Consider the following 18,879-nt stretch of genomic DNA (forward strand, 5'->3'; position numbering starts at 1 on the left):
GTGACTACTTGAGAAAAGAAATAACGAGAAACATGACAAAATGAATGAGCGAGAGAGAGAGAGAGAGAGAGAGAAAGTGATTTTTCAGTTGAGACGAAAAAATTTATTGGAAAATTAACATGGAAAGGTCGTCTTTATTTTATCTACTTTTTTTTTTTTAGATGTATCTCGATAAACTCGTTTTTTTAGCTCGTACGAACGAGCTCGAAGGTCGAGTCGAATTGTCGATAATCGATATCTATTGGTCGATAAGGAGAAAAAAAAGAAAAGAAAAGAAAAGAAAAGAAAAGAAAAATGGAGAATTTCGAAGAAGAACGAATCGAAAGAAAATTAAACAAATTCGGCGCTCGGATTTTTAGAGAGAGAAGAAAAAAGAAATTCCCGATGCATCGATGACGCCGATATATTTTGAGATTTCTCGTTGTAAAATGAAAAACAGAATAAAAGTAAAGATACACGCATATGTATATATAAAAATAATAGATCCAGGATGTTACTTCGCAGATATCTTTTGTCATCGAGCACGGTCGTAGAGCGATATATTTTTCTAACATGAAACTGCGTATACGAAGGATATGTCGATGGAAAAGAGAGATGCCTACTTGGTAACTCGCGAAAAAAAAAGAACAAACGAAAAAAGAAGAAAAAAAAAGGAAAAGACAAGGGAAAAAAAAAGAAAAAGGATAACGAGATGCGTCAGGGTTGCGCGTGCATGTTGCTCGAAAGAAAAGAGATAGAGAAACTTGCGTCGCATAGTTTAGCAGACACAAAGGATTATAATGCGCATAATCTCGCTCGAACGCGAACACGAGTGCGAGCTCGACGACGACAACCGTGGATATTTTGAGAAACGACGGAGAGACGACGTTACCTACCTACCCACTACACAACGACGACAACGACAACGACAGCAACAACGACAACGACAACGACAACAACTTCCGCTAGTTCGCGAAGTTTATCAGGAATATATGTATAAAAAAAGAAAAAAAAAAAAAGGAATAAAATAAATCAGAGGTCTGAGGTCGTACACGAGGTTTGAATTACACACCCTCCGATGATGACATTCGTTTCTCTTCTTCCGTTTCTTTCATTTTTTTTTTTTTAGTTTATTTATTTATTTTCTTTTTTTTTTTACTCGAAACTAAATAACAAAAGGAAAGATATCTGTTACGCGATAGAAGGATAAAGATAAGGTGGGAGAGAGAGAGAGAGAGAGAGAGAGAGAGAGAGAGAGAAAGAGAGGCACGATCGAGTTCGTTTGAATTCGAAATGGAATAAATTTTCATCGGCGACGGGTCACAAACGGGTAGCAATATATCTTCCAATTTTGAGAGACGAGAGATGACGGGAACAACAAGAGGGACTTTGTATCGTACGTTGTACCAACCTCGTGCGGTCTTCGAGAAAACAGAGTCATCGACGTGTGACATATGAAACGACGTCGAAGAGAAATGCTTCTTCTTTTACAATAAGATCAAGTAAGGAAGGCTACGAGCGATCGTACGAGCGAGCCTACGAGATCATCCCCGATAAGGTGCGCAACCAGTGATGTCTAGAATTAGATATTATCATTTGGCCAAAATAAGAAAAATGATTTCTTTTTCTTCTCTTGTTTTTTTCTTTTTTCTTATTATTTCTCTCGACACGTTAAAACTGAAATGAAATGAAAAATCGTGTCGAATCGAACATGAGTGAATAATTTGCTAGAGAACTTGCTAGGTCAACATTCCTTGGGATTGATTATTTAAACGAAAGAAATAAATTCGTTTTTTATTTGCTATCTTTTTTTTGATTTTTAATTCGACGACGCACCGACGAGCCGAGTTCTATCTGCGATCGATCATATCTCGAACTAAAACACTCGTCGTACATGATACTTATGAGCGCCGTTGTAGAAAAAAACAAAACAAAACAAAACAAAAATAGAGTCGAAAGCGCCACAATGTGGCATAAACGTTCAGACAGCGCACATTCGACCTTACCACCACCTCCACAAAAGCGATCTATCTACGACGAACTAGCCAAGCAAGCAACTAGCTAGCAAGTTAGCTAGCTAGCTAGCTAACTCACTGCTCGCACCGAATAAAATGGCCCGCAATGTGCTCGTCGTTTATTTTTAGAACACGTTCGACCTCCCTCCCACCCTCTCTCTCTCTTTAACTCACTCCTTCCCGATACTCGCTCGTATCGTACTCGAAAATAACTCGCAAGGTGGCAAGCACGTCAAGAAAAGATATTGTTAAACCACCACCACTACCACTACCACTACCACCAGCACCACCAGCACCATCACCACCAACACCATCGCAACTGCGATCTCGCAAATTTCTTTGTTTGCCTTTTTTCTTTTTTTTTTATCTTTTACGTTTTATTCTTTCTTATTTTTGTTTTTTTTTTTTTTTCGATCGAATAAACATTTCCCTTCTTTTACGGCGATCGAGAAGAATAAAAAGAAAGTAGTAACGAAACGTTCGTTTTTGTTAGTACATAAACATATATGTATGATAGATTAAATAAAATCAGGAACGTAATCATTGCGCAAGCTACGATGTCGCGATAATTTGCGATTACGCATGCACGATCGCCGACGACGAGGGAGTCGTTCGAAGGAGAATCGCTATACTACTCACGGATCATAGGTTATCCTTATAACTGTTGGCCTAAGGCGCAATAGACAACGTTGTCTCTCTCTCTCTCTCTCTCTTTCTCTTTTATGCTCATATAGAAAAAGAAAGAGAGACATACTTACGAGCAGCGCACAATTTATCGGACTACATTAAACGTACTGCACACGTATTACATACGTACCGCTCGTTGCTTCGATGATGATTATGATCCGGAAAGAGAGACATAGTGCAAAAAGTTGGTGAGAGAAAAAGATGGAAAATTTATTCTCCTTCTTTCTCTCTCACTGTTTCTCTCTCTTTTATTCTCTCTTATTCTCTCGTACGTTGTGCAAACGTTGTCAACCTTATCTAACTACGATAGTCTATTGCTAAACTATGGAAATAGAGAAACTGCGTTCTTGCGATTACTTACGACTACTATATTAAATATTCATAATTAGAATGTTCACGGAAAATGTCATTTAATTAAATATAACGAACATTAAAAAATCTAATCCTTTAATCGCGTAATAATTATCGAAACTCGATGTATTAACGAGTTCTAATCATAATTTGATGATAAAGCTTTTGACTAAAAAAATCGAAAGAAACGAAACATCGAAAATTATCTTACACGTACGTACATACATGTATACATATATATACATACATTCAAGTGTTGTAAGTATTACGTGTATGTGTGTGAATTCCGTCGGTATTAAATGAGATCAATGAAGACAGGAAAAATGGCAGGAAAACTTTCCCAAGGAGATACGGATAACGTTCGAAAAACGTTAGCCGTTGGCTCGTGATCTTTAGTGTGCGCTCGATAATCTTACGTAACACGCTTTACAAATCGAAGCTAGTATTTCTCGATCGGAAACATTAGCGAATAGAATCGTTTCGGATGGTTAACATAACATCGAAAAATTATTGCTCAAAGAAACAAGAGTATCTAAGTAATCATAAAGACGATTCCTTGATCATTGATCATTGTCATTGTTATCGTTGTCGTTATCGTTATCATTATCGTCGTCGTCGTCGTCGTCGATGGGCAGCCATAAGCAAAGGTAAATTTTTAAGAGACCAGTATGTACATGTGTATGTCTCTGTATGTGAGAAAGAGAGAGCTAAGTTTAGAAAAGCCGTGCCTCTTCGTCTCTTCGCGTCCTCGTCACCTTCTTCTTCGCGCCACTTGTTGGATAACAAAACTCGTCGCGTGTTATAGGAGGAGGCTCGGCACGGCACCGAGATACGAGGATTCTCGATGATACCCGAACGTACCCGAGAAACCACGAATGATGTTGGATCGGAGACGATCGCAAAAGAGGCGCGTAAGTAGTGCCACGTCTCGATGATTTCAACGATAACTTCAATGACGTCGTTGAAAACAAAATAAATTCAAGAAGTGATCATCGATAGTCATCGATTTCACAGAGAGAGAGAGCAAGAGAGACGGAGACGGAGACGCACAGACAGACGGAGAGAGAGAGAGAGAGAGAGAGAGAGAGAGAAAAGGAAGAAAAAGAGAACTACCTTATAAATCTTCGGAATAGAATTGTAATTCATCTTATCGTATCGTATAATTTACATATTATAAGAATTCCAGAGATCATATGGCAACTTTATATGACTGTCATGATTTATCATTCTGTAGCGCGATAAATGTTATTTTAAATTATCGTACCTTTCAACGTGACATTTCCAACATTTTTTGTTGTTGTTTTTTTTTTTCCTTTTTCTTTTTTTTTTTATCTCCTTTTTTTTTCTTCTTCTTCTCCTTCCTCTCCTCTCTCTTTTTACGTAGCATTTCAAACAGACCGTGGGTACACGCACGTCGCCGAAATCTATCTATTTTTAAAACAGCTTAGTATTATAGATCCACGAGGATACACAATTCGTGTTGTCCAATTCGTTCTACTCGAGGACGTTATCATATAATATTTTCGACTGTTTTGCTTTGCACCAGAAAGAGAAACAGAGCAGCTCACTGACTTCCCTCGGGCATTCGTTTGCTAATTAGAATAAAAGCCCCTTTCTCTCTCTCTCTCTCTTTCTTTCTTTCTCTTTACGTGAAAAGCAGTATCCGAGTCGAAAAGAGAGAAAAAGAGAAAGAAAGAGAAAGACAGAAAAAGAGAAAGAAAGAGAAAGAGAGCGATTAAAGTAACAAGTCCGCACGCTTTTGTTGAAACGTTCCTCGGAAAGATTTTTATATCCGTGTATATAAAATCAGAAGATCATCTAAAAAAGATATTTCAATTGCGAACGTTGCACTCTCATTTCGTTAAAATTATTAAATAATTAATACCAGTTGATAGTCGGACATCAACATATATATACACATATAACATACATACATACATACATACAATATATATAAACTATCTAATTCGAAATAAATAATCACTATTATTTCGAGAACACCCTGGACATTCTCCTTGAATGGCTTAGCCGCGATAGCTTGCGGGGCTTGACTTTGACCCTAAGGAGGCGGGCAAGTAGACTTGAGTTAAGTGTAGGCGCACGATCGGTGACTGACGAAGAAGAAGAAGAAGAAGAAGAAGAAGAAGAAGGGAAAGGAAGAGAACAGAAAAGAGAGAGAGAGAGAGACAGACAGACAGATAGACAGACAGAGAAAAAGATGTATAAAGAGAAGGACAGATATATGCACGTGCCAGGAAACTCGACGAGGAAGACGAAACGGAGCTACTTGCTACTCTTGGATATCTCCACGCTACGTACGCAACACGTTCTCCGCGCGCGAGTAGACAGAGAAGTATATGAGAAGTGGATAAGGGTGTGTGTATATATGGTACGACGTATGTGTATGTATACATGTGATATGAGTGAGTGAGTGAGTGAAAGAGAAAGAGAGAGAGAGAGAGAGAGAGAGAACGAGTACAATTGCGACGTAAGCACGGTGGTATCGGTCGTGCCCCCTCATCGTGCGCGACCATTGGTTAAACCAATGTTTCTTATTCTCCCTCCTACCCTCTCTCACTCTCTCTCTCTCTCTTTCCTTCTCTATATTTCTTTCTCTCTCGCACGCTCTTTAACATTCGCATACTACGCACCAGAATTGACAACGACGACAAGCGACGACGACGAGCGACGACAGACGCGTACAGTACAGTCTTCGCCAACAGAGAGCGGCTTCTTTCTCTTTATCTCTTTCTATTTACCGAGAAAGAGAGAAATGAGAGAGAGAGGAGAGAGAGAGAGAGAGAGAGAGAGAGAGAGAGGAACTTTGTCTCGTTGTAGCTCTCGTAATGGCCGCTTTCAAAATTTCGAACGATGATCTTTCTCTCTCTTTCTCTCTCTCTCTCTCTCTCTCTCACTTTAGTTCTTTTATAAAAAAAAAAAAAAATACGAAGACGATAACTAGTCTTTAAGATCAAAATAAACAAACAAGGATCGAAGGATAGAAGAAGGCAAGATATAAAATGGAGAGAATAGAAGGAAAGAGAGTAAGATAAATTATACTTGTTAATTGATCATTAATCGATTGTCTCGGGATATCTTACTCTCGTCGTACCTCGAAGTACGGTCTAACAATTTTTCTTTACGTAACGGCTCTTGCGTTATTATCGTCCAATCGTTCGTTCCTACTCTCGCTACCTATAACGCTGAAACCCTCGGTTCGAAGTGACTTAGGTGACGATTTAATTAAAACTACTTTCTAACGAATTTCCTTTTTTTTTGTCCTTTCCTTTTCCTTTCTTTCGTTCTTTCTTTTTTTCTTTCTATTTCTTTTTGCTCGACGACACTAATAAGGTTTAAAGAAACGTATATCTTAGAAAATCTATTAGGTATACCCAAACGTTAAAGACAGTTAAACGAAATGAATGATTGTACGAGTAATAGAATAAAGTGTTCCAATCGGGTTTTCTTAACGAGCTCATCACTCTCGGATAAATCGGATTGTGTTTCACGTTAAATAAAGTGAAAAAGTAAAGTCACAGGTATTAGAAGAGACGATCTCTAACATCGTCCGAACGATCGATAAGCGCGAATGACCATTAGGTACCGATTACAGAGCTCTCGTACATATATACGTATGTAATATCTAACTGCAAGATGCTTTTGCTAACACCATAAGCAACAACGGAGCTCGTACTTATCTGCTATTACATAGGTACTTACTTACCAACGTTGATTTACGTACCCTGGATAAGTGTTTACACGCGCGTTATTATCCCTTAGAACCGATCGACCGACTCTAAATCGTGAATCGATGACAGTGCGTTACCTTTATATACCTACGTACATACATATGTATCTATATATCTATGTATCTATCTATGTGCGAGAGAGAAGAAAAAAATATAGGGAACGAAGGCGGAAGTGTATACTACCTCTTCTTCTTCTTCTTCTTCTTCTTCTTCTTCTTCTTCTTTCTCATTTTCTCACTCTCTTTTTCTCTCTCTTTCTTCCTCTTCTTGTCTCTGTCTCACTCGTTCGACGAAGAGGTGTCGTTATTCAACAGGTGTAAAGATTATTTCGCGCTATGCGCATGTCCTACGTTCTGTCCCGAGTACCTACTACGTTACGTAGAGTACGTACGACAACGACGACGAAGCTCTTTCTTCGTTTCTCTTCAAAAAAGAAAAAAAAAGAAAAAAGGCAGAAGGAAGAAAGAAAAAAAAAAAAAGAGGAAAAAGAAAAAAGAAGACAAATCTTTCGCGAATCGTTAAATAATGAAAAAAAGATATTCCACCCTTCTCCACCTCTGACCCCCTTTACATTCGTTACGTACAATATCTATTGTAAATAACGAGAGATACGTAGCGTAATATAATACGGTACACCTGCCATTCGTAGCTAATCTATCCGATCGATAAAATGTTAAGATACGTAAGTACTTAGTCGATCGTCGATGCTGGAAATAAAAGATCGATCCGTTTTACCTTTTTTTTTCTTTTTTCTTTCTTTCTCTCTCTCTCTCTCTTTTTATTCTTTTTTCTTTTATTTTATTTTATTTTTTTTCTTCGGAAGACAATGGGAAAGAGAAGCGCGTTGGAAAGATTCGCGTATATAAATATATATCATGCATATATGTATACATTAGAGATATGGAGATGAAAAATGAAAAAGCCCTGAGAAAGATTTTAATTTGCGTATTTCCCCGTGGACGATAAACGATGACGATAGATTCGATACGATAAATAGACCAACCATGGACACCTTAATATCAAGTTAAATCGTATTTGCACAGTTGTAGGTAGTACCCGGTGTACGTACACATAAACGCGCACACGCAGAAACACACATATCGCACGATCTCGTTTTTTATTCGCAGCAGGCGAAAGAAAAAAAAAGAGAAAGAAAAAAAAAAGAAAAGAAAAAATTGTACGTCTTCCGTATAGTCGCGATTAATAAGATAATATTAGTCTTTTTTTTATCTTTCCTTTCGTTAATATTCAAAGTAATGTAATTGTGACGATAGAAAGAACAAGAAGAAAGAAAGAAAAGGACAATACGACGACGCATTTGATTCATAGATTCGTTCGGTTTTTCACTGAACTTTTTTAATTACTGTATAAAATATTTTAATCGTTTCCTTTTCTTTCTTTTTTTTTTTTGTTTTAGATGATGTTTACGATTAAAAGATACAGCCGACGAAATCGTATAAATAATTCAATTAGAAAATTCTCTCTCTCTCTCTCTTTGCCATTCTTTCAAATAAAATTTTCATTCTAACAATTATTATTTTAAAATCAAGTTGAAAATCGTACGAGATAATCAATTAAAATTCTCTCTGTCTGTCTCTCTTTCTCTCTCTCTCTCTCTCTCTCTCTCTCTCTTCATCGGTCTTTCTTTCAAATATACAATTGAATCTTAGGAATGACAATTCGTAAATGCGGCCACGTGTTACGAATTCTTAAATAGCAAAGACGTTATCGTTCGCGTTCAAATCTTTCTATTTTGGTGCATCGCGTGTCGTAACCAAAGCAAAACATTAGATGACATTAGAAGAAGAGATAATCTTCTCGTCGGTACCGTCCATCTTGCGTCATTCTTCTTTTTTATTATCTTTTAGGAAGGTCGTACGAGAAGAAAGACGGCGAATTAGAAGCGCATTTGCACATTTTATGCGTGCGACAAATATACACACATATATATATACGTACATGTATGTACATAAATATTTATATGCGGATAAAAAAAATGTTTTAATGTAATGTTCGACGTTTCAATTCTTTCTCGATATTATCGAAAAATTTTAATTCCACTTTGACAAAGTTACTGAAAAAAAAAAAAAGATAAATAAATAAATAAGTGAAAATAAACGATCTATCCTCTCCCCTTGAAAAGAAGAAAGAAATTTGTTCGCTTGAATAAATAAACCGAGATATAATTTCGAAGCAATAAGAACGAGGCGAGAGACGGCGCTGATTATATCCTCAAGGTAATTTCGATAACCATTACATGTAATTACTATACTACGATTTACGTTACGTCGGCCATAATCATCTTACGAATTTAATCGGGAGAAAGAGAGAGATAGAGATAAAAAAAATAAAATATATATACGAAGTTAAAGAAGAAAAAAGAGAGAGAGGGAGGGAGACGTTTATCTCCTCATCTCCTCTAAACGAGAATAATCAAAAAAAAAAAAAAAAAAAAAGAAAAGAAAAGAAAAGAAAAAAAGAGAAAAAGGAAAAAAAATCTGGTAACGCGTCTATCGATTTGATTTCGATCTCTTTAAAAACACCAAGGTCTGCCGTCGGATCTGTTTATCGGATGTAGACGAAAAGAAAAAAAAAGAAAAAACAACGAACCAAAAAAAAAAGGAAAATTAAACAATTAATCACGTGATAGTCGTCGCGGATACATCCCGTAAAGGTGGTATATATACTACTCCTCAATATCTCGATGCACATATTTCGTCGCTACGTATCAATGTACGTATGCATTTAGACACATATAAACATGTATCGACGAGCACCACGTACTTACTTAGCACACACACACACACATATATAGAGGGAGAGCCTACTACCACTCTCAGTCGGTGTGGTTGTTCTACGAAGCGCAACGTACGTAACAAATGTGCGATATTCATTAAGAGAGTCAAGGGTATATTACGTGAAGAGTGCGGTTACACAGCATCGTCTATATTGGCATTACGTCATCGAAGGTAGACGATACATACATACATATATACATACATATATACGTACGTACATATGCACGTTTATCTCCGTAGAAGTTCGTTCGTGCATCGTGAAAAAGAAAATCACGGAAGATACTTGTAGAGAGAAACATAGAAACGTACTCTCGTACCGTTCGACCTTGCCATTTTCTCTGCAAACCACGATCGACATTGCTTTTTATCCAAAACGATTTCTCCGCATTCCTTCATATATTTCATCTCATAAACATATTTTTATGGGATGGGAAAAAAAAAAGAAAAAGAATTTATCTCTTTCGTAATATCCCGATTTGATACGTCCGATTATTTGAATTTTAATTGCGTGCGTGCGTTAATACGTGCGTAAATACGTAGGTACATATGTACCTATGTATGTATATATCTATTTATGTATATATATATATCTACATATTTACGTTATGATTAATGAGTAAACAAGGATCGAAATGAAATATTGAGAGAAAAGGTACGCGAAAGACGCGTAGTCTTACCCCACCTTATCCCATCCTACCTCATCCCACCCCCACCACACCCCTCTTCCCATCCCATCTGCTCGTTTCAGTCGACACATAAGAAAATCGCTTCGGGCGAGAAATTCTACGTCAAGAGAAAGGTGGACGTCGTCCACTCGAAACAACCGTCCCGCGTTCTTCTCGAATCGGCAAGTCGACTCGACTCGACTCGACTCGACTCGACTCGACTCGACTCGACTCTACTCGATTCGATTCGACTCGGACTCTGACTCTGACTCTGACTCTGACTCTGACTTGATTTTACTTTACTCAATTTGGAATACATACGTACAAACATACATGCATACATACATACATATAAACAAATATACATACATACAGACAGACATATATACCCATAAATGCGAGACGATTCTGTCGTAATTTACTACGGCGACGAAGAAATCGTGTAGCCTTGCTCAAGGCAAGGTGAATAAAAGAGAAGTGTTGTTGACCACGAATAGTCAAATGTTATCTCCGTCCCCTTCACCTTACCACCCCCTCCTCATTTTTCCCCCACCCTCATCGCGAACGTTAAAACTTCCCTTTACAACTGTTACTTCGACAAAAATTTACGTACTCTCGTCGATTACGATGTTAATAAAAACGTAAGAAAATAGCGTAATAAGAACAAAAGCAAGAAAAGAGAAAAAATAAAAGACGAAAAAGAAGAAAATAAACGTCGTTTATTTTCTACTCGTATATATATATATCATTAAATACTATTGAAGTATAAAATCAAACTATACGGATTGATTTGATTTATCATTTGTCTGTCGCGTAAAATTGTATACAGGGAAAAATCCTGAGAGTGATTTCCTTGAACGTAAGTAAGTATCTTGTTATTCCCAGCCGCCATTATTTTCCAAGAAGACTCATTGATAACTCATCGCGATACGTCGTAAACCGTTAGCACGACGTGTAAGTAGGTAGACGAAACATCGACCGGCCAATGAGACGATAATATTATAATAATAATAATAATAATAACAATTATAATAACAACGACAGCAATAATAATAATCTACACATTTTTCCCCATAAAACGTCAAAGAGAAAATGTGATTTACGTCATCATAGCGCTCTTGAAAAATCCTAAGAAAATTTCCCTGCGTCTTTTGACATATTTATCGCCTCGCAAAAGGAGAGAAAAAAAAGAAAAGGAAAGAAGAAAAAAAAAAAGAGAGAAAAAAGAAGAAAAAAAAGAAAAGAAAAGAAAAAATTGATAGGATTACAATCAAACTCGATGGAAGCATTAACTCTTATTACTCATTGACGAGACGACGCGTATATACATATATAATACAACATATATAAAAAATATATATATGTATAATTATCACCATATACAATTATGCATTTTTCTCCGTGCAATATTATCAAAAGCGCGCGTCACGATCGCGTTGCGTAAGGCGGAAGACACCGATCTAAAAGTTGAATGTAAAAAAACGAGCTTATGAAATATACCACGTTACGTTATAAATCACGTTGTTTCGTAGCGCGAGATAAGGATTTCCTCGATAATTAAGTATGTATGCGAAAAGAGAGAGAGATAGATAAATAGATAGATAGATGGATAGATGGATAGATAGATAGATAGAGAGAGAGAGGGAGAGAGAGAAAGAACGATCCGTTTCTCGATCCATACGATTCGATTATCATTATTATTATCATCATCTTCCTACTTCTAATCGATCGGACTCTGATCGATCGGATCTACGTGGAATACAATAAGAGATAATAAACTCGTTGGTCGTTCTTTCGCGACGATCTTCCAAAGCAACTCGGACGAGAATAGATTTACGAATTTTTCGACAAACGCTTAATCTTTTTTCCCTAACTAGATTATTATAACAACGATATAATTACATTATGTTTTTGTAAGATGTCGTCAATTGTAATATACCTTCAGGACAGGTATAACGTGTGTGTATACGTGTGTTGTACGTATGTGTGTATATATATACGAAGGAATACGTTGGATACGTAACATCTTAATCTATCGGATTCTTTCTCTCTTCTTCTCTTATTATTATCGCGCAACGTTCAAAGACCAAAATCCAAGTTCTCCCCTTCCATCTAAAAACGCGAACGAACGCCTTTATGGACTCGAAAACGACACGACACGACTCTCTTCGCGTCGTACTCGAGGACATAACTAAGTACATATATACGTAGGTAACTAAGTCATGCGTGTGTTGGTCTAACCGACTCATCACCTCGAGGGGACTCGTAACGTTTATTTACAAAACATCAATGTCCTCGAAATTCGTTATAGGATCGAATTAGATCGTTGTCATTCTTAAGCACGTAACCGCGTAAGTAAATCAGTAACTAACTAAATAAGTAAGTAAGTAAGTAAATAGATAAGTACTTAAATAACTATAATATATAATATCTAATTATATATTAACTTGATGGATAATCTCTCATACATAATAACTTAACAGATACCCTATCGTTTAGGAATAACATATAAATCCCTAATAAAGAGTAATCGAAATAAAATTTTACCTTCCAACCGGCGCTGCTATTGCTATCACCCTTGTCCTTGAAATAGTTAACGTTCTGGACCATCCACTCGTATATCTGGGATAAGGTGAGCCTTTGTTCGGGTGCACTGGTGATCGCTTGAGTAATCATATCGGCATAGCTTAGATTACCCCATGCGTTTCTTCTCGACGAGTTCTTTTTAACCGGGAATAAAGGTGCACCAGTGGCACCTGTTTGTCCCAAAGTTCCTTGTTGCGGTGGTGTACCACCGGCCTCGCCGATGTCGTTTCCAGTTTGTACACCACAAGCACCACTACCACCACCAGAACCACCAACGACGACTCCAACGTTACCTTCGACGTATCCATCGGGCCTGGGTAACGGCCACGTGTTGGACCGCGCTCTCGTTTGTGGCTCAAAACCGCTCTCGTCGAACGGTACTCCCTGTTGCTGCTGCTGTTGTTGCTGTTGCTGTTGTTGCTGTTGCTGCTGTTGTTGAGAAACGGTCGATGAACTCGTCGAGGATGATACCGAGTCCATCATGTTGGCCTCCTCCGTATATTCCACTTTGACCGCGAGCATGTTTCGCGGGCGAAAGAAGTACCGGTAGTTAGTAGTCTCTCACAGTCGTCGACCTTAAGAATTGAGTGCGCGCGTGCGCTCGCGCGCACCGAACCAAGGGCTCGATCTTCTTCCTCTCTCTCTCTCTCTCTCTTTCTCTGTTCTTCCTCTTCCTCCTCCTCCTCCTTTTTTTCTCTTTCTTCTTCTTCTTCTCTTCCTCCTCCTCCTCCTCCTCCTTCTACTACTACTACTCCTACTACTACTCCTACTAGTACTATTACTCCTCCTCCTCCTCCTCCTCCTACTACTACTACTCTTTATTCTTCTTCTATACGTTTCAAACTCTTTGTCTTCTTAATCTTATTTCCTTTCCTTCCTTCTCTTCTTCTCAATCTTCGAAGAAGAAATACGAGGACGGACGAATCTTGCTTCTTCAATCTTCTATTCTTTTCGATTAGAACTTGGATCTTATATAGTTTTCTCGTAATTATTCGCTATATTTCTATCCTTCTATCTCTCCTTTCCTCTCCCTCTCACGTTTTAAAAGCCATCGAAAAGGAACCGAGTACCGAAAGAATCTAATCGGAGCGAGACGTCTGTATCGACTAAGTAAGCGAGCGAGCGAGCGCTTTAACGGTTCCACTTGCACGCGCTCCAACCCGTTTAGTAAAAAGGAGAAAGAGGGAGAAGAACACTCGCGATGGATCGCGAAGAAAATCGAGCGCGAACGACGGATCGACTCGGCCACGACTGCCGGCCAATCGAGCGAGAATACTGCTGCGCGCCGCGTTCCTCTCCGCTTCGACGGGAGAGAGATGGTGATAGAATGGAAAGAGAGAGAGGGACAGACACACTGAGCGACCGACCAACCGACCGACCGACCGACCAACCAACCAACCAACCGAACGAACGAACCACGAGCGAGCGAGCGAGAACGTCTCGTTTACGTGCGTTCCTCTGTCTAAGTGCGTTCGTGTCTGACTGTATGCGCGCGATCGAGAGACACGCGGGAACGACCGAACGTCTACGAGCGAGCGAATGCGAACGAACGAACGCGAATGCGAACGAACGAGCGCGAACGCGAACGAACGAACGAAAGAACGGACGAACGACGACGAGCGAGCGAGCGAACGTGCGAACGTGCGAGCGAGAAAGGGAAAGAGAAACCGAGAGAAAAGGATAGAAGATGCGCCTAGTAGTGGGGGCAAACCACGTGGTCAAACTCTCTGTGTTTACAAGCCGCGCCGCCGTCGGTCACGTGGCCATGTTTTGATAGAGAGAAATTGGCCCACCCCGTGTAGGGAAAACCCCGCCAAAGATCTTCTCGTCGACCTCGACGGAGGATGATCCTTCCTCCTTCCTCCTTCTTCCACCTCCTCCACCACCTCCTTCTCCTTCCTCCTCCTTCTCCTCCTACGAACGACCGACTACTACTACCACCTCCTCTTCCTCTTCTTTTCCTGATACCTCCTCTCTCGACGACAACGAAAACGACGAAGAAGACGAAGACGAAGACGAAGACGAAGACGAAGCACGAAGAGACGACGATGACGTGTTCCCTCGCGAAATAAAAGTGCCGTATCGATATAGCGAATAACGGCGCCACCAAGGATAAATTCCAAACTCGATGGAATTCGATCGAGTAAGAGAAATCTTTTACTCGATCTTTCTTTCTTTTTCCTTTTTTCCCAGAAAATTTCTCGATTATCTTGCCTCGAAATCGGATCTCCTCTCTTTTTTTTCCAACTTTTCTCTTCTCCCTTTCTCTCTTTCTTTTTTCTTTTCTTTTCTTTTCTTTCTCTCTGCTTTATTTTTTTTTTTTCTTTACTTTACTCGTCGATCCTTTTACCAGTCCGATCACTTTCGGCGCGAAAATTCGAGGCGCGTCTCACTCGTTCGTTTTTCTTTTTCTTTTTCTTTTTTTTTTTTTTTAATATCCCCCCACCCTTGTATCTTTGTAACTTTTCTTTATCAAATGCAACGACGTCCCGAGATATATGATAGATAATATATCGATCGATTTACTTCTCGCAGATTTTTTTCTCCCGATCGTATTTTCGTACTCGAAGAGAATTATTACGACGAGGAAGATTATAAGCGCGTTTACGAAAAATTCGTCGACGTTTCCCTTTCGTAGAATTTCTTTTATTTTTTTTTGTTTTTGTTCTTTTGCCTTTTACTCTTTCTTCTTTCTCTTTCAACGAAGACGATCGGAAAATAATTAACGAGATATTTTTAATAGTCGTCGAAAGGGATTAAATTGTCGTATATTGTCGTAGTAGCTATCGCACGTCATACAGAGAAGAAGAAGAAGAAGTTGCCGGCAAGGCAGCACGGCGTATACTGACGAATTCTTCTGACCGCCGGCCGGAACTGACCGAGCGAAGCCGAAGTTACGAAGAGACGAGAGGCGAATTCGTGGCGCCTACCTCCTCTCTCTTTCGAACCAGTGCGAGAGAGATGGATAAAGTTCGTAACTAGTCGAGAGCGAGCGAGCGAGCGAGAGAGATCGAGAGAGAGGGAAAAAGAGACTGAGAAAGAGGGAGAAGGAGAAAGAGAAAGAGAGAAAGAGAGAGAGAGAGAGAGAGATAGAGATAGAGGATTCGATTCGACAGGAGAGGGGGGAAAGAGACGGTTAAAGAGGGGGGGATGAGGAACGTTGGGAACGTACCGTGGTGGGTGGTTGCTCGGTGCCTTGCTGCTTCGTCGAGTGGGAGAAGAAAGAAGGTGGGAGGTTACGGGTGGGTGTGTGCGCGCGCGCGCGCCCTACACCCAACGAGAGAGAGAGGGAAGGAGTAGGTTGGCAGGTCGACTACTTGGTGGTGGAAGGACGAAATCGTCTAGTTAGAGAGAGAGAAGGAGAGAGAGTACATCCTTGACGATATAACGCGGTAATAAGCTCCACTGAACGCTTCGTACAAAGATTTGTCTCGTTGTACGAATCGTCTCCCTCTCTCTCTCTCTCTCTCTCTCTCTCTCTCTCTCTCTTTCTCTCTTTCTTTCTTTTTTTTTTGTACACTTTGTGTTACCAAAAAATGCGATAGTCTTGTCGTCCTATGATTCGAAATTAAAAAGCCCGCGTTTCGCGAGCGCCACCTACTACGTCCGACGACTTTTATTTTTTGAAATTCCTACGCACTTATGTTTTTCTGCCTTACTCGTCCGGATGCTAAAAAAGATAGGTTAAGAGAATTCGCAATGAATATTTTTTAAATTGTCTTGGAAGTGATATATAATACGGGTTGAAAGTACGAACGATCTTCTTCGAATATATTCTCGTTTACTCGTCGATCGTTTCGACCGATTGATTGTGGAAAAAAAGGAAAGTATAACGTAAGAGACAGAGATAGAGATAGAGGTAGATGTGTATATATATATATATAGAGAGAGAGAGAGAGAGAAAGAGAAAGAGAGAGGTTAACGAGTGAATAAAGTTTATCGTGTGAAAATACACATGGGGAAGGTACGAATAAAGACTAGAAAAGATATGCCGTTCGGTAATCCAGTCCCATTAGATCCTCCTAAAGGAAGAACTATTAATTACGTCGTCCTTAATTCTAAAGCCCATTTTACACCACCGTTAAGACGTAAAAACGAATTGTTACCAAATTCGTCAGGTAACGGCAAACAATGAACTTTCACTTTAAACCCTTGCACTTTTTCAATTTTTCACAGATGTAATTTAACTGTACTAAAACTGCAATAAAATTATATTACCTGACCGCCGTAATTGTTTATACGTAGTCGTCTATATACTTTCTCGTGGCAAATTTTAGGATGGATATAATAAAAATAATAGTAGGGTCGTGTTGACCTTCACTTCGTCTCGATTCGTAAAGTTAAATACAAAGGCAAAGAAAGACGCAAATAAATAATCTTTCTATAATACAAACATACGGTAATAAATTTTGTAGGATGATCTATGGAACAATAATTTTACGAAATAGTAATCTTCGAAAGTTAATAGAGAACTTTTAATGCCTTTCTACGACCATCTATCGACGTCATCTACTAGAAAATTTCGTAAAGATTAGTAAGTATAAGTATCGACCGAAAGAAAACTACCTTACCATCGAGAGGCAAAGATAAGGTCGGTAACGTCGGTAAACTTTACACGAGCGTAAAAACCGACATTACCCACCGTCGATCTTAACCGAAGCGAATAGTACGAAGATTATCGAAGGCATCGCAGCGCCTTCGAAGAAAATGGCGCTACGAATGGGCGGGTTTCGAGTCGTTCGAATGGAGTATTCTCGACCGGCCGGCGGCACTCACTTGGCGCACCGACGTCGCGACGCGCGGTATGCGTTCCTTCCTTTCTATCCGTTCTCCGACCTTCCATTATATTTTTGTGTGTACACTTACAAACTTTTCACGACCCTGTATCTATCTATTCCCTCCTCTTTCCTTTCTTTTCAAAATGCACGATATCGCGGAGTTACTCGTTGCGAGAAAAGAAACGAAAGAAGAAAAATCGTGTGATTGTGACGTAATAGATTGATCACGTTGATAACAGTGAGAAGAAAAAAGGGGGTAAAAAAAGAAAAAAGAAAAAACAAATACGTAACAAGTGTGAGATCTTTTCGTAAAGACCAAAGGGAATAGAGATAGGAGTTAGAAAGATAGATAAATAAAGAGATAGATAGAGAGAAAAAAAAAGAAAAATAGTGTAATCAAATAGTGAGACGAAATAAAGGGTGAAATATGATGATGTAGATGTTGGAACGATGAGATGGGAACCGACTTGGATGATGGTGGTTTCGTCGATCGTTGATCGTCTAAGAGAGAGAAAGAAGGATAATCATCTGGTATGCACCAAGGACTGATCGTCGTTCGTTCCTCGTCGAAGGATCATGCCGTTCGTGATTCGAAAGGTGGAGCCGCGTTTCTTGTGCCGCGGTCACGTGCCATCCGGCGCGGCGGCACAAGAGTTACCGGTTGGTGCCGAATTGGAGGCCGTTGCGAACGGTGCACTTACAGGTTCGTTAAAGCAACTGGCCTCGCTTCTCACCATCGCCGAGGACATATTTGCCGAACTCACTCGGGAACTAACTGCGGTCGCCGAAAGGAGTGCCCAAGTCAGACGGAGACTCGACAAGGTCGAGGAACGACTCGTTACCGTCGACCCTAAAAAAGTTCCCGTTCGTGAGTACCTTCGTTTTAATACGCTTAAATCATTTTATCGGAAAGAAATGTCAACTGGCGTTGCGAGCGTAAATTTTTTGTTCCTTTCCTTTTCGTATATATATGCAGACATTTATATAAGTACATAGGTAGTACTTATGTTAAAATAAATTCTTCATAGTCTAGTCCGATGATATCGATCGTCGTTTCAACGGATGTACATATGTCTTTTTTTTAACGACATTACTTTGAACGATTCATTATCGTGTGCACACATACACACAGTACATATCATTATGATACATTTCTAATCGAACGTATAACACATACACGTAGATTACAAGTATATACATTCGGTCGTGGTTCGTTGGGTCGCCGATTATATCGTCGGGATTATACAACGCGCAACATCCATGCCAGGAAT

At 39.4% G+C, this 18,879-nt stretch overlaps 2 protein-coding genes across 5 annotated transcripts in view; one reads left to right on the top strand and one right to left on the bottom strand.

Moving 5' to 3' along the window:
* LOC127064138 (forkhead box protein O-like) overlaps positions 1-15,687 on the bottom strand; it is a 110,758-nt gene extending 95,071 nt beyond the window's left edge. The window contains exon 1 of the mRNA XM_050994754.1: positions 12,792-15,687. Within this exon, the coding sequence (XP_050850711.1) occupies positions 12,792-13,352 (561 nt within the window). The 5' untranslated portion in view covers positions 13,353-15,687. The remainder of the gene's footprint in view (positions 1-12,791) is intronic.
* Positions 15,688-17,602: 1,915 nt separating this feature from the next.
* LOC127064128 (mucin-4) overlaps positions 17,603-18,879 on the top strand; it is a 75,155-nt gene continuing 73,878 nt past the window's right edge. For 2 of the 4 annotated variants that reach the window (XM_050994726.1, XM_050994727.1), the window contains exon 1: positions 17,603-18,476. In XM_050994726.1, the coding sequence (XP_050850683.1) occupies positions 18,185-18,476 (292 nt within the window). In that variant the 5' untranslated portion in view covers positions 17,603-18,184. The remainder of the gene's footprint in view (positions 18,477-18,879) is intronic. The other 2 variants (XM_050994728.1, XM_050994729.1) reach the window with 2 other exon arrangements.

This window comes from Vespula vulgaris, chromosome 5 (assembly GCF_905475345.1).
Source record: "Vespula vulgaris chromosome 5, iyVesVulg1.1, whole genome shotgun sequence".
In the NCBI taxonomy this organism is placed as follows: Eukaryota; Metazoa; Arthropoda; class Insecta; order Hymenoptera; family Vespidae; genus Vespula; species Vespula vulgaris.